The sequence below is a fragment of the Oncorhynchus kisutch genome, linkage group LG12 (genome assembly GCF_002021735.2).
Source record: "Oncorhynchus kisutch isolate 150728-3 linkage group LG12, Okis_V2, whole genome shotgun sequence".
Classification (NCBI taxonomy): Eukaryota; Metazoa; Chordata; class Actinopteri; order Salmoniformes; family Salmonidae; genus Oncorhynchus; species Oncorhynchus kisutch.
Genome location: NC_034185.2, coordinates 48,402,918 through 48,428,164, shown reverse-complemented (window position 1 = coordinate 48,428,164; position 25,247 = coordinate 48,402,918). Strand labels below are relative to the sequence as shown.

General features: G+C 43.0%; 1 protein-coding gene across 1 annotated transcript; it reads left to right on the top strand.

The window, feature by feature from the left end:
* Positions 1-1,983: 1,983 nt before the first annotated feature.
* Positions 1,984-17,027, top strand: LOC109900354 (uncharacterized). The gene is made up of 3 exons (XM_020496049.2): positions 1,984-2,382; positions 8,346-8,660; positions 14,059-17,027. The coding sequence occupies exons 1-3, from the start codon at positions 2,269-2,271 to the stop codon at positions 14,239-14,241; spliced, it is 612 nt and encodes a 203-aa protein (XP_020351638.1). The 5' UTR covers positions 1,984-2,268; the 3' UTR covers positions 14,242-17,027.
* The last annotated feature ends 8,220 nt before the right edge of the window (positions 17,028-25,247 follow it).

The following is a 25,247-nucleotide window of genomic DNA, read 5'->3' as shown; positions in this document are numbered from 1 at the left end:
TCTTTTTAAGGAAATATGCGAGACACAGACGTTCGCTTTGCCTAGCCGAGTTCTGGTAGAAGCAAACCGAACCTAGTATGAGGGTGCCTTTATGCTGCTGCTATGTTGATATGTTATTATTTGTCCTGCTACCAGTCACTTTCTCCTTACCCCTGCCTACATGTACATATCTACCTTAACCACTCCAGTGTCCCTGGTACTGACCCTGTATATAGCTTACTTTCTCGTGTTTTTCTTATTTCTCGTGTGTTTTAAAGAAAATCGACTTCATACTATTTGATATTGAGTACTGCATTTTTGGGAAAGAGCTAGCAAGTCAGCACTTCACTTTACGTGTGCACGTGACAAAACTTGAAACTAATTTCAAAGTTGTAACTGTTGATGATCAATTGTATTAGTTCACGTCAATGTGATATTTCTTATGAATAAAGTATTTTTTAAAGTAATAAAGTATAAAGTATTTTTTGGACCAAATTTACTTGCATCTCTCTTGACTTTTTGAATAAACATATTGTATGTTGTATTTCTTCTAAAGTGTACCCCCAGAAGGAAGATTAAGATATGTGTCTTTTACATTATAAGGTATGACAGTATACTGTATGCGTCCTATGTCATAGTGCTATATTTTAAAACTGTAGTGTCCAGGCACCCCATTTTAAGCTGTTTGACCACAGTAAAAGTCCAGCAACATTTCTTGTGATTTAGCTTTTTGGAAGTAAACGAGACTGGAAGTAAACGTTTTAGATAAGAAACGTAATGTTATTAACGGATTGATTTTGTATCATACACATAGCGTTTTACTGCAGACTTTGATTTTGAAGGTAAAATCGAAACACCGGAAGTCAATGTTGTTGTTGGTACGCTAAAGCTGCTGCCGTGACGCTAATAAGGAAAGCGCATGTATGAGTCAAAATGGCTCACTGTTTGAAGTGGACACTATGCCACCCTGAGTGTCGCAGTGGTATTTCACTTTGGAACATACTTGAATGTTGCCAATCTAGACACAAAAAAAGATACATTGACACTTTGGAAGAAAAACGTCTGACATTTTTGTTAATACATTTAAATCTCTAAAATTCCAATTGAACTGGTTTAGCGTGATTTTAGCTTTTGAATTACACAGAAATAGTACACCTCATATATAGCTCAAGGTGTTATATTTCACACCCAAGGCTTCAATATAATATAAAGTTAATTTCACACTGGTCCTAACAAAATTACATAATCAACTGTTACATTATTCTAAACTATTTATCATCTTTCATTTAAAAGTTATTTGTTTGTTTCTGGCTGTAGGCTATTAATGCCAACGCATTTTAGATGTTTACAGACATACCACACCAACCCTTTTGTAAACTTTTAGCCCTCTTAATTTCTCTAATGATTCAGTATATACAACAGGCTCCCTCTATCCCCCTCGATATTCAACAATGTTACTAATCCCGAAAGTGCAACAGTATAGAACATTTAGGGAAATGTAAAAAAATAAAAACGCGCACTCAACTGTTTAGAAATGTTGCTATTTTCTAGGCATATGCATATTAGCCTATGATTTGGTTATAACCTCATTTTCCGGTTATTGACAAGGAATAACTATAGAGCCACACAATAACCTAATAATAAAACTATACTTGATCATCAAATCAGCTGATTTATTATTTTTTTATGCAGTAAACTGCTGCTTTGAGGACTTTCCCCTGATATAGCCTATACCACAATGATGTGCTAGTAGGTACTAGGAAAATCGGAAATGTCATACTTGCTACCTGGTAGAACGAAATTAGCAAGTCTGACATTTCCGACTTTCCTAGTAACGACTAGAAAATCAACACATCACTAGTCCTGGTGAATGGATTTGTAATTCTGTCAAGCTAATTCGTTTAAACTCTTCATGTATAAATAATAGTTCACCAACGTGCGACTCCTCCCCTTCACACGCCTCCGCTTTAGTTCTCCCGTTAAATTCCACATGCCTGCCTGACATAAACCACCCAAGGGAAGGGGAGGAGTGGCACTAGACAAGGACATTAATACTGTAACATAGTAACACAAGGGTGTAAAGTTGTGGAAGTTAGGGAAGGAATTAGTTTACAGAAAGGTCATTAATTAAGTGGCTTGGTTACAGCGTGAGGAAAGGCCGAGACGCGCTTCCTGTTGGCTGTCTATCTTTAAGGAATATGAAACAGGAAAACTAGTAGACATAAGAGAAGGTAAAAAAAAAAAACGTTAACGCTAATCCGGTGCCTGTCTGTTGCTTCTTTACTTAATATGTCAGGGACACGGACAAGAAGAGGGACTGTTTCGGAACAGTCTCGAACTGCGAGGGCAGCTGCTGTTGCTGAGCAGTTACACCATGAATGCACCTTCTTATTGGAACTGTATGTAAGTATGTATTCGAGTGCAGCCTAGAGTGGGTGAAGTCTGGACAGGCTAGTGCATTTTGCTTCGCAATTCTTAACCTGTTATTAGGCCTACTGGTTACTTGACAAAACATGTCATTTGGCCAGTATTCAAGCCTATGCAAGGGATATGGAAGACTGGGATATGGAAATGTTTGATGCATGGACATGTATTGACTGATTGTGTGTGCGGCATCCGATCCAGGACTGGTGGTCCAGGAGTGTAGCTGGATAGGGAGGGGGAGTGAATATGTGAATAGTCATGCACGCCCCATATAAAAACAATGACAGAGGTAGGCGATTTTCTGGCGCACGGGTCGATGTCCGGACATGCACGTTTTTCCATGTGCATCGCTTTTTCACTCAATGAATGACACTATGTGAATGATGGGAATGAATTCATTTCCCGCCAAATAGCCAGATAAATCCACCTCCAATGCGCACACACCTCAACCTGCGGACTCGGGCTCTTTGCTGGGAGGAAGGGAAACGGTTACGAAAGTAACCGTTATCTATCAGCCGACTAACTATAAGACAATGCTTTTGAATCACCACCCCAATAGCCTATTAGGCAATAAGGTCTCTACTAAGGTTATAGTAAAACAAAACAAAAACGTGTGATAAGGTTATAGTAAAAAAAAATACGTGTGAAACTATATGTATATATATATACACACGTTTTTTTTTTTACCGAAGTAAAATATTGAACAAACCCGTTTGAAAAACTACAACTTTACTGAAATTATTATCTTTGACACCAAAACTAACTAAAATAAAAACCCTAATGAAATATGTTCAGTTAAAAAATAAAATGGGGGCAAAAATCGAATGGGGTTTTCAATCTTTTTTTTTACAGTGGTTTCAAGCTTTTGAATCTGATGGTTCACATTGAGATTGAAAGGTAGACTCAGCAAGATGACATTGCCACAAACAGCACGATATTGGGCGTGTTTGAGTTGTAAGGCTAAAGCACCCGACAGTAGATGCAAGTCGAGGAGTAAGGCAGGGGAGGTGCATCTGCGACAAATGAAAATAGGACACTAATGTGTTTTTCCAACAGCAAGGCTCAAATCAACATGACAGTGTTGCCATTGATTATAAAATGTTTTCTTTATAATTTTGAAATAAACATGTATCTAAACCCCATATCACACAAACTGAAATCATAATATAATAGTGTGTGTGTACACATTGTACAATAAAGTAGAGAGTGAGAGAGCCTCAAATATCACATTTATTTTATATATCCACTGTACACAGAAATCACGGCAAATTGGTTCTTGTTTTTGGTCACATGGGTCAAACAAGAACACCCTAATGATTGGTTGACAATAGAGCCTTCACAATGCAGGACGTGGCTACAGGATGAAGTTGGTGAAGAGCAACTGCAGTCAAAACCTCATGCCCTTTGATTACATGATTTTTGTAAAGTTCATGCAGTCGACAGGTAGGCGCAAGTCAGACAATTTTTTACCCCAGAATGCAGCACAATTTGAAAGGTGGTGACCAACGATTGTCACCAACTTGACAAAAATGATCAGCTCGAACGTTCCCACTGAGATGAGCATGATGCAAGACTTTGCTCATACACAGTCACACATCATATTTGCGCTACAACGTGGTAGCTACGGGACCAAAACAGCAGAGACGTTTAGCCTCGCGCTTCAACGCTCCTGTTTGTTGCAAAAATTTTCCCACTACTACTGTTCACTTCGTGCATCTACGTCATCTCGCTGAGTCTACCTTTAAAAGTAACCTAACCTATGACCTGACCCATCACTTTAGGGCATTTCCATTTTAACGGACCCATGAATACCAACATGTAAAGTTCATAGGAGCATGTCAAATTGGGTGTCAAATGAAAGCTAAGAGTCTATATTTGTTAGAAATTAAGGCATATGTACATTTCTCAACCATTTTCCATCCTAAAAATTAGGAATAAGCTAAGGCTTTTATTTCTGGTCAAACAGATGGAAAAGGGGTCTTAGACAGCATCTAACATCTTAAAAAGATAGAGATACACCAAAACACAACAATTGACATCCCATTTGAAAATCACAGTACAGCACATTAGAGTTCAGTACAGTACATATGTTCAGTACAATACTCTACTCTAGTGTACTCTACTGTACTGAACTCTACTGTGCTGTACTGTGATGTCCAAACTTGTGAAACATAGACGTCTATGATTGGTTCAGATTTGGTCCAGCCATGGAGGTCCGGTGTTGGTGGGTGCTCAGTGGATGAGGATACTTGTTACTGTAAATGGAAAGAGGGTAGGGGGTTGGTGTCATGGTAGGTCTCAGGAGAGTGACATTAACTGGAGAGAGAGAGATACCACAGTGTGCCATCACAGCAGCAAGATTTGTGACCTGTTGCCACATGAAAAGGGCAACCAGTGAAGAACAAAGACCATTTTAAATACAACCCATATTCATGTTTATTTATTTTCCCTTTTTCATTTTTTTTTTGGGGGGGGGCTCATTACAATAATAGCCAGTGTGTAGAATAATAACCAAATATGCTAAATAAGAATATTGCATATTTCTACCTGTGTAGCTATTCAGGATACATCACCGTGAAGGGAATGATATTCATATGCATAATTATGCCTTTCTGTACACCACAGATCAGGGACCCATGATGTAATTCTGTTACCGGAGGTAAATCTATTTCACGTACTGTAGTTCAATATCCAAAATATATGTTTTTTCAAACTCAAAATGTCATGTCGTAGCTGACACCCCATTATTTCTGCAGAAATATTTTAAATTTAATATTAAACGATAGTTTTTGGAAAATGTGCTTAAACACCCACGGGAAACTTTATTATAATTCTGTTACCAAACTTTGCATCTGCACAGTTCTTCCAGTAAATGTGATTTTGTGAACTTTTATGTGTAAATTGTTCAAACTAGTCCTTGTGCATAGAATCGAATGGTTTGTTCAACTTTGAAATCAATGGTTTTGGTTTGGCATACATATTTTAAGAGAAGAATCAGAGTCAAAGCGTAATTACGTTACCATGGAATTGGCCCTTATGCATTACTTCCCCACAGTGCAAGAAGTGACATCCCAAAAAACACAAAATGATACAACACATACATGTCTCCTAGCCTCCCACACATAGGCTTCTTTCTGTCCCTAACACTGAAACTGAAAATAAATAACATAAAAAAGAAATAGAAATGTTTTTATATTTTACTCAACATATACAGTGGGGCAAAAAAGTATTTAGTCAGCCACCAATTGTGCAAGTTTTCCCACTTAAAAAGATGAGAGGCCTGTAATTTTCATCATAGGTACACTTCAACTATGACAGACAAAAGGAGAAAAAAATCCAGACAATCACATTGTAGGATTTTTAATGAATTTATTTGCAAATTATGGTGGAAAATAAGTATTTGGTCACCTACAAACAAGCAAGATTTCTGGCTCTCACAGACCTGTAACTACTTCTTTAAGAGGCTCCTCTGTCCTCCACTCGTTACCTGTATTAATGGCACCTGTTTGAACTTGTTATCAATATAAAAGACACCTGTCCACAACCTCAAACAGTCACACTCCAAACTCCACTATGGCCAAGACCAAAGAGCTGTCAAAGGACACCAGAAACAAAATTGTAGACCTGCACCAGGCTGGGAAGACTGAATCTGCAATAGGTAAGCAGCTTGGTTTGAAGAAATCAACTGTGGGAGCAATTATTAGGAAATGGAAAACATACAAGACCACTGATAATCTCCCTCGATCTGGGGCTCCACGCAAGATCTCACCCCGTGGGGTCAAAATGATCACAAGAACGGTGAGCAAAAATCCCAGAACCACATGGGGGGACCTAGTGAATGACCTGCAGAGAGCTGGGACCAAAGTAACAAAGCCTACCATCAGTAACACACTACGCCGTCAGGGACTCAAATCCTGCAGTGCCAGACGTGTCCCCCTGCTTAAGCCAGTACATGTCCAGGCCCGTCTGAAGTTTGCTAGAGAGCATTTGGATGATCCAGAAGAAGATTGGGAGAATATCATATGGTCAGATGAAACCAAAATATAACTTTTTGGTAAAAACTCAACTCGTCGTGTATGGAGGACAAAGAATGCTGAGTTGCATCCAAAGAACACCATACCTACTGTGAAGCATGGGGGTTGAAACATCATGCTTTGGGGCTGTTTTTCTGCAAAGGGACCAGGACGACTGATCTGTGTAAATGAAAGAATGAATGGGGCCATGTATCGTGAGATTTTGAGTGAAAACCTCCTTCCATCAGCAAGGGTATTGAAGATGAAACGTGGCTGGGTCTTTCAGCATGACAATGATCCCAAACACACCGCCCGGGCAATGAAGGAGTGGCTTCGTAAGAAGCATTTCAAGGTCCTAGAGTGGCCTAGCCAGTCTCCAGATCTCAACCCTATAGAAAATCTTTGGAGGGAGTTGATAGTCTGTGTTGCCCAGCAACAGCCCCAAAACATCACTGCTCTAGAGGAGATCTGCATGGAGGAATGGGCCAAAATACCAGCAACAGTGTGTGAAAACTTTGTGAAGACTTACAGAAAACGTTTGACCTCAGTCATTGCCAACAAAGGGTATATAACAAAGTATTGAGATAAACTTTTGTTATTTACCAAATACTTATTTTCCACCATAATTTGCAAATAAATTCATTACAAAATCCCAAAATGTGATTTTCTGGAGAAAAAAAAATCTAATTTTGTCTGTCATAGTTGAAGTGTACCTATGATAAATTACAGGCCTCTCTCATCTTTTTAAGTGGGAGAACTTGCACAATTGGTGGCTGACCAATTTTTTTTGTTGCCCCACTGTATACATTTGTGGTTCATGTGCAGTTATTCACGATACAGCCCACAAATATACTAATGGTTTTCAACTTATCGATCACCACACAGTCATTACTCGTAATAATGTATTGTAATCGATCATGACAGTGAAGAGCTTGCTGTCTCTGGTTTGCCGTACCTTTGCCTCTCCCTCTAGACAAGCCTATACAATATAGGCCTATCCTTCAAAGTTCATAGCTCACTCCACTGCTTCCTCTCTAGCTGCCTATTACAAACCTATATACACATTTACATTTACTTGACCATTGCTCTTGCATAAGCAGAGCTGCCTGATCAATGTTACACGGTAATCATTCTAACGCACAGGCACAGAATCATTTTCACGGTGGTCAGAATGTTAGCATCTTGGTATAATGTCGTGTCCGGGGGCCAGGTACTCAATGGAGTCACAGCTCTCTCACTATACTCTGATATAGATGCAATAGAATATAATAACTTCCAACCCCACTCTCTCTCTCTCGCTCGCTCGCTCACACACACACACACACACACACACACACACACACACACACACACACACACACACACACACACACACACACACACACACACACACACACACACACACACACATCCTGCCTGTAAGTCCCCCTGGAGTGAAGTTGGGGAATGTTGGTTCTGGTAGTTGAACCAGCTATCCAGTTGAACCACTAACCTCTGTTCCAATGGGGCCAGGGCGGATGTTATCCAAACCACAATAGGGTTCAAACATTTGCCAGTTGTTGCTCATCAGGGAAAATTGCTAGATTACCATTGGAAAATGCGCAAACAGTCTCTTTACTGCCAGTCCTTTAGGTCAGCTCTTTTGTACTTCGTCCACCATTGCACAAGCAGTTTGGTTTAAATGCTAACTCGGAATGAGTGACTTATGCATATATACACATTTCTCATGGCCACAGCTTCCATTTACTACGGTGTCCCTATTCTGACAACCTCAGCCTACGGAGCAGTTAAACGTGGTGTCCATGGTGGCTGTCATGGAGATGTACTTTTAAACGCTGCTAATGTGTTTTTTCTTTACACGCCTATCATCCTCTTCTTCCTCTCCACCTCCACACTCTCTCCATCCCTCCTCCTCACTCCCCACTTCAGAGAAAAAAGGAGACGTTCGCCGAGGAACTCACCAGCGGCGGGGACCGCCTGGTGACCGTGCCACCACTCTCCTCCCAGCTCTCGCCGAATGACATGTTGTGGCGCCTCTACTCCGCCCTGCAACAGTGCCGGAACCTCCTGGAGCATGCCATTGGCCGGGAAGAGGGGGTGGGAAACGACAGGAACAGGACCGAATACGAGAGCCAGAAGAAAACCGTGAGGGACCGGCTGGGGCACCTGCTAGAGAGCACACGGCTCCTCCTGGCGGACGGAGCTGGAACTGCAGCCTTCACTCCTGATCCGAACAATACTGAGGTACAGAATTACCGGTGTATGGTAAAGTTGCCCCTAGACACTGATCTGGGGTCAGTTTTGAATTTGCCCCACTAATGGTTAATATACAGTACCTACTGGAAACCCTAAGTAGACCCAGCAGGCCTCATTTCAATACTTGTAAAATAACTGTAAAATCCTACTTGGAAGTCATCCTTGATCTGACATAGCTGGTGTGGTGAACATAATGTAGTGTAAACCCTGATGAAGGCTATGGGACAAAACATGTTGGTTTTAACAATAACAAGCCATTTTATCAACTGACACTCTTCCAAGAGTTGCTGAATTTCCTCTTCACTTCCTCAATTCATGTACCTTGGTTGGAGAACGAGGTTCCTCAATTCATGTACCTTGGTTGGAGAGCGAGGTAGCGGCAATATTAATGTCCCTTTTGAGTGTAAACCAGGGCCACGTATAGACGACAGATAAGACTGGTGGAAACATTTTGCTTTCAGATACCCCTAATATTTCAGATCAGTGATGAGTTCAAGGAGGAGAGGAAGAAATGAGGCTTTTGTTAACAACTTATGATAAGCTTATAAAACTGTTTATGTAGGGACTGTCCTTTCTAGTATAAACAAACAGATTATATTACATAGTTTATTAATCATAGATTGTTATTCATTATTTGTATACGGTTAGGACAAATCAGTTGTTTACATGTACTGTATAAATGCAGTGGGGTCCGAAATGATTGACACCCTAAATAAAGATGAGCAATAATGGCTGTATAAAATAAGTAATAAATCATTCGAACACTGAGCTATATTGTATGCTCCACAAAATTGGGAAATTATATTATTTTATACTAATACAATTGCTTGGAAAAATACATTTTGTTTAACAGGTTTTTAAAATTCTCTCAAAAAGGGGTCAAAATTATTTATACCCCTTTTTCAATACCTTTCAATACCTTTCAATACCTCACCTTATGACGATAACAGCACTTAACCTTTTTCTATTAAAAAAAATGAGCTCAAGGAATGGCTTGTTGACCATACCTCCATACAGAATCCTTCCAGATCTTTGATTTCCTTCGTGTGCCCTTACGGATTGACCCATTCAATACAAACCACAGATCTTCACCACAGGTTTTCAATAGGTTTCAAATCCTGAGACTGAGATGGCCATTGCAAAATGTGGATTTTATGGCTAATTAACCAATTCCACATTTTAACCAATTCCACATTTTATTTGCCACATATGCCGAATACAACAGGAGTAGGTAGGCCTTACCGTAAAATGCTTACTTACAAGCCCTTAACCAATTATGCAGTTTCAAGAAAAATAAGAGTTAAGAAATGATTTACTAAATTAAAAAATAAAATAAAAAGAGAAACAATAAAATAACAATAACGAGGCTATATAGAGGGAGTACCGGTACGGAGTCAATTTGATTTTGATGTGTGCTTGGGGTTATTGTCTTCCTGGAAAATCCACTTGCAGCACTGGTGTGCGTGGCCAAAGACCTAATTCTCATGTAATCTGACCAAAGCACCTGCGCTCTAATCCAAGTGGCAATTTGTTGGACATTTGAAGAGCTCTTTGGCCACGCACACCAGTGATGGGGTTGGCATCGAAATGAGAATGCATGAGCAGAAAAGAATCCCATACCTACTGTAAAATATGGTTGTGTATCTTTGATGTTCTGAGGCTATTTTGCTTCCACTGGTCCTGGGATCCTTGTTAAGGTCAACGGCATCATGATCTTTACCCAGTACCAAGGCATTTTAGCCAAAAACTTGGTTCCCTCTGCCAGGAGGCTGAAACTTTGCCGCAAGTGGATCTTCCAGCAAGAAAATAACCCCAAGTGCACATCAAAAACCACAAATAAATTGTTAAATTGGCCATAAAATCAGCATTATTCTAATGGCCATCTCAGTCTCCGGACCAGAAACTCAAATCAAATCAAACTTTAGCTTCTAAGTTGCAGGGTTGAGTAACCGGGTGGTAGCTGGCTAGTGATGGCTATTTAACAGTTTGATGGCCTTGAGATAGAAGCTGTTTTTTCAGTCTCTCTGTCCCAGCTTTGATGCACCTGTACTGACTTGAACTTCTGGATGATAGCGGTGTGAACAGGCTGTGGCTCAGTTGGTGGATGTTCTTGATGATAGTTTTGGCCTTTCTGTGACATCGGGTGAAGTAGGTGTCCTGGAGGGCAGGCAGTATGCCACCGGTGATGCGTTGGGCAGACTGCACCACCCTCTGGAGAGCCCTGTGGTTGCGGGCCGTGCAGTTGCCGTACCAGGTGGTGGCACCTTCTTCACCACACTGGACCATTTCAGATTTTCAGTGATGTGTACGCCGAGGAACTTGAAGCTTTCCACCTTCTCCACTGCGGCCCCGTCGATGTGGATAGGGGCGTGCTCCCTCTGCTGTTTCCTGAAGTCCATGATCAGCTCCTTCATTTTGTTGACGTTGAGGGAGAGGTTATTTTCCTGGCACCGCTCCACCAGGGCCCTCACCTCCTCCCTGTCGACTCTCTCATCATTGTTGGTATTCAGGCCTAATGCTGTTGTGTCTACTGAAAACCTAATGATTGAGTTGGAGGCTTGGGTGGCCATGCAGTCATGGGTGAACAGGGTGTACAGGAGGGGGCTGAGCATGCACCCTTGTGGGGCCCCTGTGTTGAGGATCAGCGAAGTGGAGGTGTTGTTTCCTACCTTCACCATCTGGGGGTGGCCCGTCAGGAAGTCCATACTCAGTTGTACAGGGCGGGGTTCAGACCCAAGCCCTTAGCTTAATGATGAGCTTGGAGGGTACTATGGTGTTGATGGCTGAGCTATAGTCAATGAACATAATTCTTACGTAATTATTCCTCTTTTCCAGATGGGATAGGGCAGTGTGATGGCAATTGCAACGTCTGTAGATCTATTGGGGCGATAAGCAAATTGAAGTGGGCCTAGGGTGTCAGGTAAGGTAGAGGTGATCACTAGCCTCTCAAAGCACTTCATGAGGATAGAAGTGAGTGCTACGGGGTGATAGTAATTTAGTTCAGTTACCTTTGCTTTCTTGGGTACGGGAACAATGGTGGACATCTTGAAGCAAGTGGGGACAGCAGACTGGGATAGGGAGAGATTGAATATGTCTGTAAACACTCCAGCCAGCTGGTCTGTGCATGCTCTGAGGACGCAGCTAGTGATGCTGTCTGGGCCAGCAGCCTTGCGAGGGTTAACACACTTAAATGTCTTACTCTTGTTGGCCACGGAGAATGAGTCCTTGGGAGCGAGCTGTGTCGGGGGCACTGTGTTATTCTCAAAGTGGGCGAAGGTGTTTAGCTTGTCCGGGAGCAAGACATTTGGTGTCCGTGACATGCTGATTTTCCCTATGTAATCCGTGATTGTCTGTAGACCCTGCCACATATGTCTCATGTCTGAGCCGTTGAATTGCAACTCCACTTTGTCTCTCTACTGACGTTTTGCCTGTTTGATTGCCTTACGAAGGGAATAACTACACTGTTTGTATTCAACCATATTCCCAGTCACCTTGCCATGCTTAAATGCGGTGGTTCGAGCTTTCAGTTTTGTGTAAATGCTGCCATTTTTCCACGGTTTCTGGTTTGGGTGGGTTTTAATAGTCACAGTGGGAACAATATCCTCTATACACTTCCTGATGAACTCAGTCACCGCGTCCATGTATATGTCAATGTTATTCTCAGAGGTTACCCTGAACATATTCCAGTCCCCGTGATCAAAACAATGTTGAAGTACTTCCTGTTTGAGTTTCTGCCTATAGGAATGGAGGAGCAAAATGGAGTCGTGATCTGATTTGCCGAAGCGAGTGCGGGGGAGGGCCTTGTAGGCATTCCGAAAGGGGGATTAACAGTGGTTTTACCAGAGTGAGTACTACTGTCAATGTGTTGATAGAACTTCGGTAGTGTTTTCCTCAAATTTGATTTGTTAAAATCCCCAAGTACAAGAAATGGGGCCTCAGGATATGTGGTTTCCAGTTTGAATAAAGTCCAGTGTAGTTCCTTGAGGGCCGTTGGGGTACCGGCTTGAGGGGGACTATACACATCTGTGACTATACCCAAAGATAATTATCTTGGGAGGCATACAGTCGGCATTTGATTGTGAGGTATTCTAGGTCAGGTGAACAAAAGGACTTGAGTTTCTTAATGTTATCACAATCACACTGTGAGAATTGAATCATGAAACATACACCACTGCCCTTCTTCTTCCCAGAGAGTTCTTTATTCCTGTCTGCAATGTACTGAGAACCCAGCTGGCTGTATGGACGGAGACAGTATATCCCGAGAGAGCCATGATTCCGTAAAACAGAGCATGTTACAGTTCCTGATGTCTCTCTGGAAGGAGATCCTCACCCTGAGCTTGCCTACTTTATTGTCCAGAGACTGATTATTAGCAAGTAATATACTCACAAGCGGTGGATGGTGTGCACACCTCCTGAGTCGGTTCTAGAAATCCACTCCAAATACCTCTTCTCCGCCGGCGGCGTCTTGGAGCAGCCTCTGGGATAAGTTCAATTGCTCTGGGGGGTACGAACAAAGGATCCAATTCGGGAAAGTTGTATTCCTGGTCGTAATGCTGGTGAGTTACCGCCGCTCTGATATCCAAAAGTTGTTTCTGGCTGTATGTAATAACACAAAAAGCATTCTGGGCTAATAATGTAATGTAAAAATATATATATATTACAAAGTTGTTTTGGAGCAAGAAGCAGAGCTGCCATGTCTGTCGGCTCCATCTTGTTATATCATTGAAAACCTGTGGTTTGAATAGAAGAGGGCAGTTTATAAGTGCAGACGAAGAATGTCAATGAGGAATGGTCTATGATCCCTATGTTTTTTCCAACTTATGAAACATTTTAGAAGAAGGTTCAGTGCTGTTATGGTCACAAGGTGAGGTATTGAGAACAGAGGTGTCAATCATTTTAACTCCTACCTTTTTGAAAATAAATATTACTTGATAAACTAAATCTGTCTCTGAGCAAATGTATTATTATAAATAATCTATTTTCCCATTTTTTTTAAAGATACAATATAGCTCAGTATTTTAATAATTTATTTTATACAGTCATGTTCTCTCATCTTTATCAAGGGTGTCAATAATTTCATACACCGCCGTATGTTCTAGTACAGTGTTTCCTCTATCTATTCCTGAGGCACGCCCCGGGTTTGACCAGGAATTGATTAGTCCACCAGTCGAAGCGGGTGTGCTAGAACAAAAATATACAACCCTCTGGATCTCCGGGGAACAGATTGGGAAACACTGTCCTAACACATCTCACTCTATCCCTCGCTCTCTCTCTCTCTTCCTCTCCCTCACTCTGTCTGCTCTCACTCTCTGTCTCTGACTGTCCCTCCCTGACCCTCTATTTCTCCCCCTCCCTTTCTCTTCTTCTACACCCCTCTCGTGAGTAGATAGATGGTCCGGTGAACGGCAGCCCGTTTGCGCTAAAGCTCTGGATCTACCGCATCTTCAACGAGCTGGAGCACTGGACACTCGCCGCCTCCAAGACCCTGAAGGCCTTGCACCACGACGGAGCCGCACCCAAGGAGCGCAGAACGAGGGGGAGGGCAAGAGGGAGGAGGACCCGGAGATGAGATAGTAGAGATTGGGAGAGGTAGCCTGTGAGTGAGGAAGGAGAGAGAAGGGAAGACAAAGAAAGAGAGGGATGGGGTGAGGTGAGGTGAGGTGAGGTGAGGTGAGGAGAGAGAGAGAGAGAGAGATAGAAAGAGCTACGGATGTAAAGAAAGAGAGAGAGGTCAACAGATTGAGAGGATGAGGTAGAAGAAGAAAGGAGGCATGCAGGAGTCAGAAAGGCTGAGAGAGATGGAATGAAGAGAATGAAAAGAGTGACAACAGCCAGTGGAAGTATAAAGATTCTGTGAACAGAGGGAGAAGAGTATATGTTAAAGTTAATAAATATACACAGTGGTGACATGGACACAAGAATGTGTGACATAAGTGTTGATTTTGAAGCAATTTTGGTCATTTGAGACATACTAGCGCTGTAGCTCCACTTGCTGCTAACAAACACAGGACACTGGGTGTCAGGTAGCCTAGTGGTTAGAGCATTAGGCCAGTAACTGAAAGGCTGTGAGTTCGAATCCCCGAGCTGACAAGGTGGAAGAAAATCTGTTGATCTGTGCTTGAGCAAGGCGCTTAACCCTAAGTGCTCCAGGGTCTCCATCAATAATGGCCGATACCTGGCCGTGTCTCAAGGGGAGTGGGATATACAACAAAAAAACATTTCCATTTCACACCTCACATGTATACAGGACAAACATAAGCAACTTCTATTTGACCTTTGAATAGGACAAATATAAGCAACTTCTATTTGACCTTTGAATAGGACAAATATAAGCAACTTCTATTTGACCTTTGACGAACATAGAATGAATGAGTTACATAGACTGTTCACCACTTGATTTAATCCCTTTAAAATCTCAGATTCAAGAGCTTGACATTCTATTTAAAAAAATTATCATCTTTGTAATTCAACAGGGTTTGATGCAGCAAAATGTGAGTTAAGGAATTACTGAAGAATTTCTGCTGTTTACACCTGGTATCAAGATGTGTTCTCTGCCTGGTTTTGCTGCCTAGAGTCAAAGGATTCTACCATGACCTTCCTTTTGCCTACTCCAGACATACTACGGCCAGTGTTTCAGAACATTTAATTTAGTCTCCTCCCACTTCACACACTGGTTGAATCGACGTTGACTTCACGTCATTTCGTTGAACCAACGTGGACTAGACATCCAACTGACATCTGTGCCCAGTGGGCTGTTCTCCCTTCATGTTAACTGAATGGCAATATTCCTTCCAAATCTAATGTGATCATTAATATCAGCGTGATCTTGATTATAACATTTAGTGTGGTTATTGTAAGAGATTTGGTTTGGCATTGCCTTAAAACTTCAAATCTGAAAAGGGGAAAATGATTTTATACAACACGGGATCCTTTGGATCTGGATGAAATGTTCTGATAAACTGGTCCCTGGATCCCAAAACAATCCCACAAATGAGATGTAATGTTGGTGACAGCTACAGGATCCACTTTGATAATGGAGTGTAGATTTCCGGTTCAAGACAGCGGTTTATGTGATACCAATTTCTGATCCTTGTGGGCCGGCATCATGCATTAGACCACAAATTGTTTCACATTTAAGATGCATCCCAATAGTCTTGAATGACTTCCTATCTATTTAGAGACCACAAACAATGTGACATAGGTCATTTTGGGGTTATGACAAGGTATGAGAAAGGGTAGGCTATTTCATTAAGTGTACTTTCCCTTTAAAGCAGATCTTGGGTCAGTTCTGCATTTTTCCCCACTAATGGTTAAGGTTAGGATTGGGGAGGGTAAGCTGATCCTAGATCTGTACTCAGGGGAAATTTAGTCCCAGAACATTCCATTACGTACTGCTGGATGGTAATCTCACAGAATGTGCCTTGAAGTGATGTGATGAGTTTAGCTGTGCCCTGCCCTCTGTGCCCTGCCCTCTAGTGGCGAGTAGAGGAACCAAAACAAAACGTCCCAACTGTGCAGCTCCTACTAGAGAACCACTGGGAATGCAGGCTTTTGCTCCGACCCTGCTCTAACACCAGACTCTGCTAATCCAGTTCTGAACCTGTATAAGACAGAAAAATATATATTTATTATTATATATATATATATTATTCTAACATTTTTATAACCCAATCATTACTATATGACCCCCATTGAAACCGACCCTTATGATATCAGTGCGTAACTGGCAAATTGGGAGGGGTAGGAGGAGGGATATTGTTTAAACATGTTCGCAGCTGATCAGTAGAATAGGTGTGTTAGTGCAGGGTTGCAGCAAAGGCCTGCACACAATAGCTCTCCAAGAGGAGGTATGGCCATCCCTGTTCTTGTGTGTGTGACTTTTAAGGAAAATTTAAATTGCCAGACAGGATTGTTTTTATTACCTTTGTAGACTCAGATGCACTGTAGCAAAGTCTCCTCCATTTTTACTCTGACTTAAATATGCACGGTTGCTGGAGCAACTAACCCTTTTCCATGACCTCTTGCTATAGTGCCAGTTGCCCCTAACCACAGATCTAGGATCAGATTACCTTATCCCCAAACCTAATTTTAACCAGTGGGAGGATGCAAACAGATCTAACCCTGTATCAGTTGGTTACGCACATTGATGAGAGCGAGAGACAGTAGTTAGACATAGGACTGGTGGATACTTTGTTAAAACACTGCAAACTAATGTACTAACATTTCCTGTTGCTGATTTTCTTTTGTTGTGTTTCATAGAAACTCTGGTGTGGGAAGATATAGAAACCATATTTATTATTAATGTATGACTTTGAGATACGCAGAGAGGTTGAAATAAATGTATGTAGATTAAATGTTGAACTGTCTCTTGGATCTGTTTGGCTTAAGGACTGGATGGCTTAAGAACATCCTTGATGCACGTGATGAGTAGTGTGTGTGTGTGTGTGGATTTGTGTGTGTGTGTGTGGATTTGTGTGTGTGTGTGTGTGCGCATTAATGACTTTGGAGCAGGAGGGCGATGGAGAGGTTCATGTAAGAAAAAAAGTCTGGGTTACATTTGGGTTTGTGTATGTATGTGTGTGTTGTTGTTTAACTGTAAAGGAAAGACAGGATGTATGTTTGGGTAAAATAGGTGGGGTGTGTGTGTGTGTGTGTGTGTGTGTGTGTGTGTGTGTGTGTGTGTGTGTGTGTGTGTGTGTGTGTGTGTGTGTGTGTGTGTGTGTGTGAGAGAGAGAGAGAGAGAGAGAGGGAAGAGAGAGTGTGTTTGTGTGCACAGATAGTAGGGGGAATGTGAGTGTGTGTGTGTATGTGTGTGTGGTTGTTAGAGAAGGAGTGGCAGCCAGGATGCCTGTGGAAGAGGGGGAGGGGGGTGAGAGGCAGAGGCAAAGAGAGAGGAGGAGAGAGTGCAAGCGAGCAAGAGAGAAATTGTGTGTGTGGTGTGGTGTGTGTGAGTGAGGAAGGGAGGGAGTGAGAGCAAGCAGGAGAGAAAATGTGTGTGCGCATGCATGTGTCTGAGTGTGTTTGTGTGTGAGAGGGAGAGCAAGCAGGAGAGAGAATGTGTGCATGTGTGTGTGCCTCTGTGTGTGTGTGCCTCTGCGTGTGTGTGTGTGCCTTTGTGTGTGTGTGTGTGTGTGTGTGCCTTTGTGTGTGTGTGTATGTGTGCCTTTGTGTTTGTGTATGTGTGTGTGCGTGCCTGTGTATGTGCATGCCTGTGTGTGTGTGTGTGTGTGTGTGTGTGAGTGAGTGAGTGAGTGAGTGAGTGAGTGAGGGAGAGAGAGAAAGAGCTCAAGCAGGAGAGGGAGGGAGGGAGCGTGTGTGTGCGAGAGTGTGTGTGTGTGTGTGTGTGTGTGTGTGTGTGTGTGTGTGTGTGTGTGTGTGTGTGTGTGTGTGTGTGTGTGTGTGTGCAAGAGTGTGTGTGTGCGTATGTGTGTGTGTGTGCGCGAGTGAGAGAGAGAGAGAGAGAAAGGACATGTGTGTGTGAGAAAGAAAGGGGGGATGGGTGTATGAGAGAGCTGTGTGTGTGAAAGGCGAGAGAGGGAAATGTGTGTGTGTGTGTCTGTCTGGCTGTGTGTGTGTGTGTGTGTGTGTGTCTGTCTGTGCGCTTGCGTAGGAGGGAGAATGAGTGTGTCTGTGTGTGTGTATTTGTGTGTGTCTGACAGAGATAGAGGGGGAGGGGTGTGTGTGAGAGAGAGGAGCTCTGCAAATGGCGTGTTTGTGTGTGTGTGTGTCTGTGGGGGGGGGGGGGGGGGGGTGTATCCGTGTGTATGTGTGTATCCGTGTGTGTGTTACAGAGCAACAATATATGTCTGTACTCTATGTCAGGGAAATATGTTTGTTGTGTGTGTTTGTGTGTGTTACGGCGCAACAAAATGTGCTGGTGCCTTTTGAAGGAAAATTATGTTAGCCTACTCTTCTATGATAAAGGTTTTTGTGTGTGAGTATTGTTTGACGTGTGTGTATGTGCACGTGATTGAGAGCACACAGTGAATATTTTCAACTTACAGTAGGCTACACACACTAATGCTCACAAATGAAATATATTAGATGTCAATCCAACCTGACAAATATAAAGTGGTCGGTTTGACTTGCAACTTTTTAGAGACCTGAATTCACCCATTCACTTACGTGAGCCTATGTCCATCTTCTTCCAGTGGCAACCCGTCATTCAGGGCAGGTGGGGCTTTTGAGCTTTTAAGCAATTAAAAAAACAAGTTGTATATTTTTTGGAGGAGGTTGCCTTTTTGGCATTAATACGTGTCACATATCAGTTTTCAAACTGATGTAAAAAATACACTGCTCAAAAGAATAAAGGGAACACTTAAACAACACAATGTAACTCCAAGTCAATCACACTTCTGTGAAATCAAACTGTCCACTTAGGAAGCAACACTGATTGACAATACATTTCACATGCTGTTGTGCAAATGGAATAGACAACAGGTGGAAATTATAGGCAATTAGCAAGACACCTCCAATAAAGGAGTGGTTCTGCAGGTGGTGACTACAGACCACTTCTCAGTTCCTATGCTTCCTGGCTGATGTTTTGGTCACTTTTGAATGCTGGCGGTGCTTTCACTCTAGTGGTAGCATGAGACGGAGTCTACAACCCACAAAGGTGGCTCAGGTAGCGCAGCTCATCCAGGATGGAACATCAATGCGAGCTGTGGCAAAAAGATTTGCTGTGTCTGTCAGCGTAGTGTCCAGAGCATGGAGACACTACCAGGAGACAGGCCAGTACATCAGGAGACGTGGAGGAGGCCGTAGGAGGGCAACAACCCAGCAGCAGGACCGCTACCTCCGCCTTTGTGCAAGGAGGAGCAGGAGGAGCACTGCCAGAGCCCTGCAAAATGACCTCCAGCAGGCCACAAATGTGCATGTGTCTGCTCAAACGGTCAGAAACAGACTCCAAGAGGGTGGTATGAGGGCCCAACGTCCACAGGTGGGGGTTGTGCTTACAGCCCAACACCGTGCAAGATGTTTGGCATTTGCCAGAGAACACCAAGATTGGCAAATTCGCCACTGGCGCCCGGTGCTCTTCACAGATGAAAGCAGGTTCACACGGAGCACATGTGACAGACGTGACAGTCTGGAGACGCCGTGGAGAACGTTCTGCTCCCTGCAACATCCTCCAGCATGACCGGTTTGGCGGTGGGTCAGTCATGGTGTGGGGTGGCATTTCTTTGGGGGGGCCGCACAGCCCTCCATTTGCTCGCCAGAGGTAGCCTGACTGCCATTAGGTACCGAGATGAGATCCTCAGACCCCTTGTGAGACCATATTTTGGTGCGGTTGGTCCTGGGTTCCTCCTAATGCAAGACAATGCTAGACCTCATGTGGCTGGAGTGTGTCGGCAGTTCCTGCAAGAGGAAGGCATTGATGCTATGGACTGGCCCGCCCGTTCCCCAGACCTGAATCCAATTGAGCACATCTGGGACATCATGTCTCGCTCCATCCACCAACGCCACATTGCACCACAGACTGTCCAGGAGTTGGCGGATGCTTTAGTCCAGGTCTGGGAGGAGATCCCTCAGGAGACCATCCGCCACCTCATCAGGAGCATGCCCAGGTGTTGTAGGGAGCTCATACAGGCACGTGGAGGCCACACACACTACTGAGCCTCATTTGGACTTGTTTTAAGGACATTACATCATGTCCTCAACTCGTTACCTGTATTAATGGCACCTGGTTGAACTTGTTATCAGTATAAAAGACACCTGTCCACAACTTCAAACAGTCACACTCCAAACTCCACTATGGCCAAGACCAAAGAGCTGTCAAAGGACACCAGAAACAAAATTGTAGACCTGCACCAGGCTTGGAAGACTGAATCTGCAATAGGTAAGCAGCTTGGTTTGAAGAAATCATCTGTGGGAGCAATTATTAGGAAATGGAAGACATACAAGACCACTGATAATCTCCCTCGATCTGGGGCTCCACGCAAGATCTCACCCCGTGGGGTCAAAATGATCACAAGAACGGTGAGCAAAAATCCCAGAACCACACGGAGGGACCTAGTGAATGACCTGCAGAGAGCTGGGACCAAAGTAACAAAGCCTACCATCAGTAACACACTACACCGCCAGGGACTCAAATCCTGCAGTGCCAGACGTGTCCCCCTGCTTAAGCCAGTACATGTCCAGGCCCGTCTGAAGTTTGCTAGAGAGCATTTGGATGATCCAGAAGAAGATTGGGAGAATGTCATATGGTCAGATGAAACCAAAATATAACTTTTTGGTAAAAACTCAACTCGTCGTGTTTGGAGGACAAAGAATGCTGAGTTGTATCCAAAGAACACCATACCTACTGTGAAGCATGGGGGTGGAAACATCATGCTTTGGGGCTGTTTTTCTGCAAAGGGACCAGGACGACTGATCCGTGTAAAGGAAAGAATGAATGGGGCCATGTTTCGTGAGATTTTGAGTGAAAACCTCCTTCCATCAGCAAGGGCATTGAAAATTAAACGTGGCTGAGTCTTTCAGCATGACAATGATCCCAAACACACCGCCCGGGCAACGAAGGAGTGGCTTCGTAAGAAGCATTTCAAGGTCCTAGAGTGGCCTAGCCAGTCTCCAGATCTCAACCACATAGAAAATCTTTGGAGGGAGTTGAAAGTCCGTGTTGCCCAGCAACAGCCCCAAAACATCACTGCTCTAGAGGAGATATGCATGGAGGAATGGGCCAAAATACCAGCAACAGTGTGTGAAAACTTTGTGAAGACTTACAGAAAACGCTTGACCTCTGTCATTGCCAACAAAGGGTATGTAACAAAGTATTGAGATAAACTTTTGTTATTGACCAAATACAAATTTTCCACCATCATTTGCAAATAAATTCATTAAAAATCCTACAATGTGATTTTCTGTATTTTTTTTCTCATTTTGTTTTTCATAGTTGAAGTGTACCTATGATGAAAATTACAGGCCTCTTTCATCTTTTTAAGTGGGGGAACTTGCACAATTGGTGGCTGACTAAATACTTTTTTGCCCCACTGTATATCATTGCGTTATTATAGCCGCATACAAACATGGTCTCTTTTTTGATTTCTTGAGTAAGCCAGCTCCAAAATGCAGGTGTTTATGCCTAGCTCAGTGCTTTCTGTGGTAGTGGGGCAAGCCAGCAGAAAATACAGAGCGCCTTGCTGTGATTGGCTCAGTGTTCTGTCACTCATGGGGACACTACGTCACCACCAAGTCTAAGGATAGACCTTGAAAATTCAAGCCCTTTGGGTGCTGCCATAGAAATCACTTCTATGCTCGCTTCGAGGCAAGCAACACTGAGGCATGCATGAGAGCATCAGCTGTTCCAGACTGTGTGATCACACTCTCTGTAGCCGACGTGAGTAAGACCTTTAAACAGGTCAACAAACACAAGGCTGTGGGGCCAGATGTGTTACCAGGACGTGTGCTCCGGGCATGTGCTGACCAACTGGCAGGTGTCTTTACTGACATTTTCAACATGTCCCTGATTAAGTCTGTGATACCAACATGTTTCAAGCAAACCACCATAGTCCCTGTGCCCAAGAACACAAAGGCAACTTTCCTAAATGACTATAGACCCTTAGCACTCACGTCCGTAGCCATGAAGTGCTTTGAAAAGGTTGGTAATGGCTCACATCAACACCATTATCCCAGAAACCCTAGACCCACTCCAATTTGCATTCTGCCCAAACAGATCCACAGATGATGCAATCTCTATTGCACTCCACACTGCCCTTTCCCACCTGGACAAAAGGAACACTTATGTGAGAATGCTGTTCATTGACTACAGCTCAGCGTTCAACACCATAGTACCCTCAAAGCTCATCACTAAGCTAAGGATCCTGGGACTAAACACCTCCCTCTGCAACTGGATCCTGGACTTCCTGACAGTCCCCTCCTGTACCGCCTGTTCACCCCTGACTGCATGGCCAGGCACGACTCCAACACCATCATTAAGTTTGCAGACGACACAACAGTGGTAGGCCTGATCACCGACAACGACGAGACAGACTATAGGGTGGAGGTTAGAGACCTGGCCAGGTGGTACCAGAATAACAACCTATCCCCAAACGTAATCAAGACTAAGGAGATGATTGTGGACTACAGGAAAAGCAGGACCGAGCACGCCCCCATTCTGATCGACAGGGCTGTAGTGGAGCAGGTTGAGAGCTTCAAGTTCCTTGGTGTCCACATCAACAACAAACTAGAATGGTCCAAACTCACGAAGACAGTCGTGAAGAGGGCACGACAAAGCCTATTCCCCCTCAGGAAACTAAAAAGATTTGGCATGGGTCCTGAGATCCTCAAAATGTTCTACAGCTGCAACATCGAGAGCACTGAACACTGGTTGCATCACTGCCTGGTACGGCAATTGCTTGGCCTCTGACCGCAAGGCACTACAGAGGGTAGTGCGTACGGCCCAGTACATCACTGGGGCTAAGCTGCCTGCCATCCAGGACCTCTACACCAGGCGGTGTCAGAGGAAGACCCTAAAAATTGTCAAAGACCCCAGCCATAGACTGTTCTCTCTACTACCACATGACAAGCGGTACCGGAGTGCCAAGTCTAGGACAAAAAGGCTTCTCAACAGTTTTTACCCCCAAGACATAAGACTCCTGAACAGGTAATCAAATGGCTACCAGGACTATTTGCATTGTGTGCCCCCACCCCTCTTTTTACACTGCTGCTACTCTCTGTTTATCATATATGCATAGTCACTTTCACTATACATTCATATACATACTACCTCAATTGGCTAACCGGGCTATCTGCATTGTGTCAACATCTCTTTTACGCTACTGCTACTTTTACGCTACTGCTACTCTGTTCATCATATATGCATAGTCACTTTAACCATATCTACATGTACATACAACCTCAAATCAGCTTGACTAACCAGTGTCTGTATGTAGCCTCGCTACTTTTATAGCCTAGCTACTGTATATAGCCTGTCTTTTTACTGTTGTTTTATTTCTTTACCTACCCATTTTTCACCTAATACCTTTTTTGCACTATTGGTTAGAGCCTGTACGTAAGCATTTCATGTTGTATTCAGCGCACGTGACAAATAAACTTTGATTTGATTTGAGTTATATTAGAAGTGTTCATTCAAGAAGGCTCAATCTCATTGGCCACAGATAAAATGACGTCAAATCCCGTTATACCTACAGTAGCTTTGATTGGACTGATCACCTCAACATCATACTTTAAAATTCTTAGCTAGCAGTCATCATCATGAATCAAGTCAACAATCTACCGGCAAATGCATTTTAATCCTTGTCATATGAAGATAAATAATAAAGAGAAATTATAGATAAAACGTATCGGTGCTCATCGGCCATTGGACATAAACATTACACAACAAGTTGGAAATCGCAAAAAATCTGGAAAAAAAATCTGAAATCAGTGGCTAACTGCAGGCATTGCAAAGCAATCATTAGCCTGTTATTCCGTGGAGTGGCTGTGTGGTCCCAAGTCTAAGATTAAGGGTCTCTTTTCCTAGTTTAAAATTATAAACATTTAACATTGGCCATGCTGTCAATCAAGCATGATTTGTGCCGCGCTCAAAACAACTGTTAACTCGGAACCTCAAAATCTGACTTCAGTGGGTTCAAAACAACTGGGAACTCGGGAAAAGCGAGCTACGCCTGGGAAAATACGCCTTGAACTTTAATCCAACTCAGAATTGTAAATTTGGAACTCGGGTCTCTTTCTAGAGCTACGACCTGAAGATCACTGACGTCATCATGATTTAAAAAATATATATATTCTTCTTTATACTCTTGTTGTGCTGCCTTAAAATCACCATAAATTCAGAGATTGGCAGACTTTGATGACAAAGTTTGATGACCTTCCTGTTCAAGTGAGCACAGCATAACAAGGTGAATCCAAAAATGTATTGTATGCTGCTGCATAAATTATGTAATATGCCAGGGAGATATGTACATTGTAGCTAAGAAAGTAATACTAAGTGTATGATGTGTAGTAAGCTGTTAGTAGCCCATGTGCCTCACCCCTCCCCCAAAAGTTTTTCACTTCTTAATTTCTCCTACTGTTCTGATTTGGTTGTGCACATGTAGCCTATAACCTGTTTTTGATAAATGTAATCATCAAATATTGTAAGAGCTTTCATTGTCTGCTTATATGCCCCCTTTATTTATCATACGGTTCTGAATTGGTGTACATGGAGAACACTGTGAGAATGGCCCATGTTCTGGACTCTGTAGCTGTATATTTCAAAAGTGCTGAACAAATAGTCTATTGACTAACGTCTGTCCTGGCTCGCTCATTAATGTCTTAATCAAAATTACGGATGGCCTCTTATCCACTTGTCGTCCCCTTATGCCATAGTTTGTACATCTCAATTATCAGTAGAAACCACATTTGTTTAAGAAAGTCAGCCATATCATGTATGTTTTTTAAAAGGCAGTAAATGAGGCTGAATGAACTGTTTCGTTGCCAGACAAGGCTCCACTGATAGCCAGGTGTAGCAGTGGTAAGGTGTTGGTACTCTGCTGTTGGGACAGCTTTATGTAGGCCAGTTTGTGGGCACTGTTTGTCACCGTTATGGTGCAATTAATGTATTGTTTAGTGTTTTGT

Excerpts from the sequence above, each read along its gene's own strand:
- LOC109900354 (XM_020496049.2), top strand. The coding sequence starts at position 2,269 with ATGTCAGGGACACGGACAAGAAGAGGGACTGTTTCGGAACAGTCTCGA. Across the intron at positions 2,383-8,345 it reads CCTTCTTATTGGAACTGTAT|AGAAAAAAGGAGACGTTCGC; the intron begins GTAAGTATGTAT and ends TCCCCACTTCAG. Across the intron at positions 8,661-14,058 it reads CTGATCCGAACAATACTGAG|ATAGATGGTCCGGTGAACGG; the intron begins GTACAGAATTAC and ends TCTCGTGAGTAG.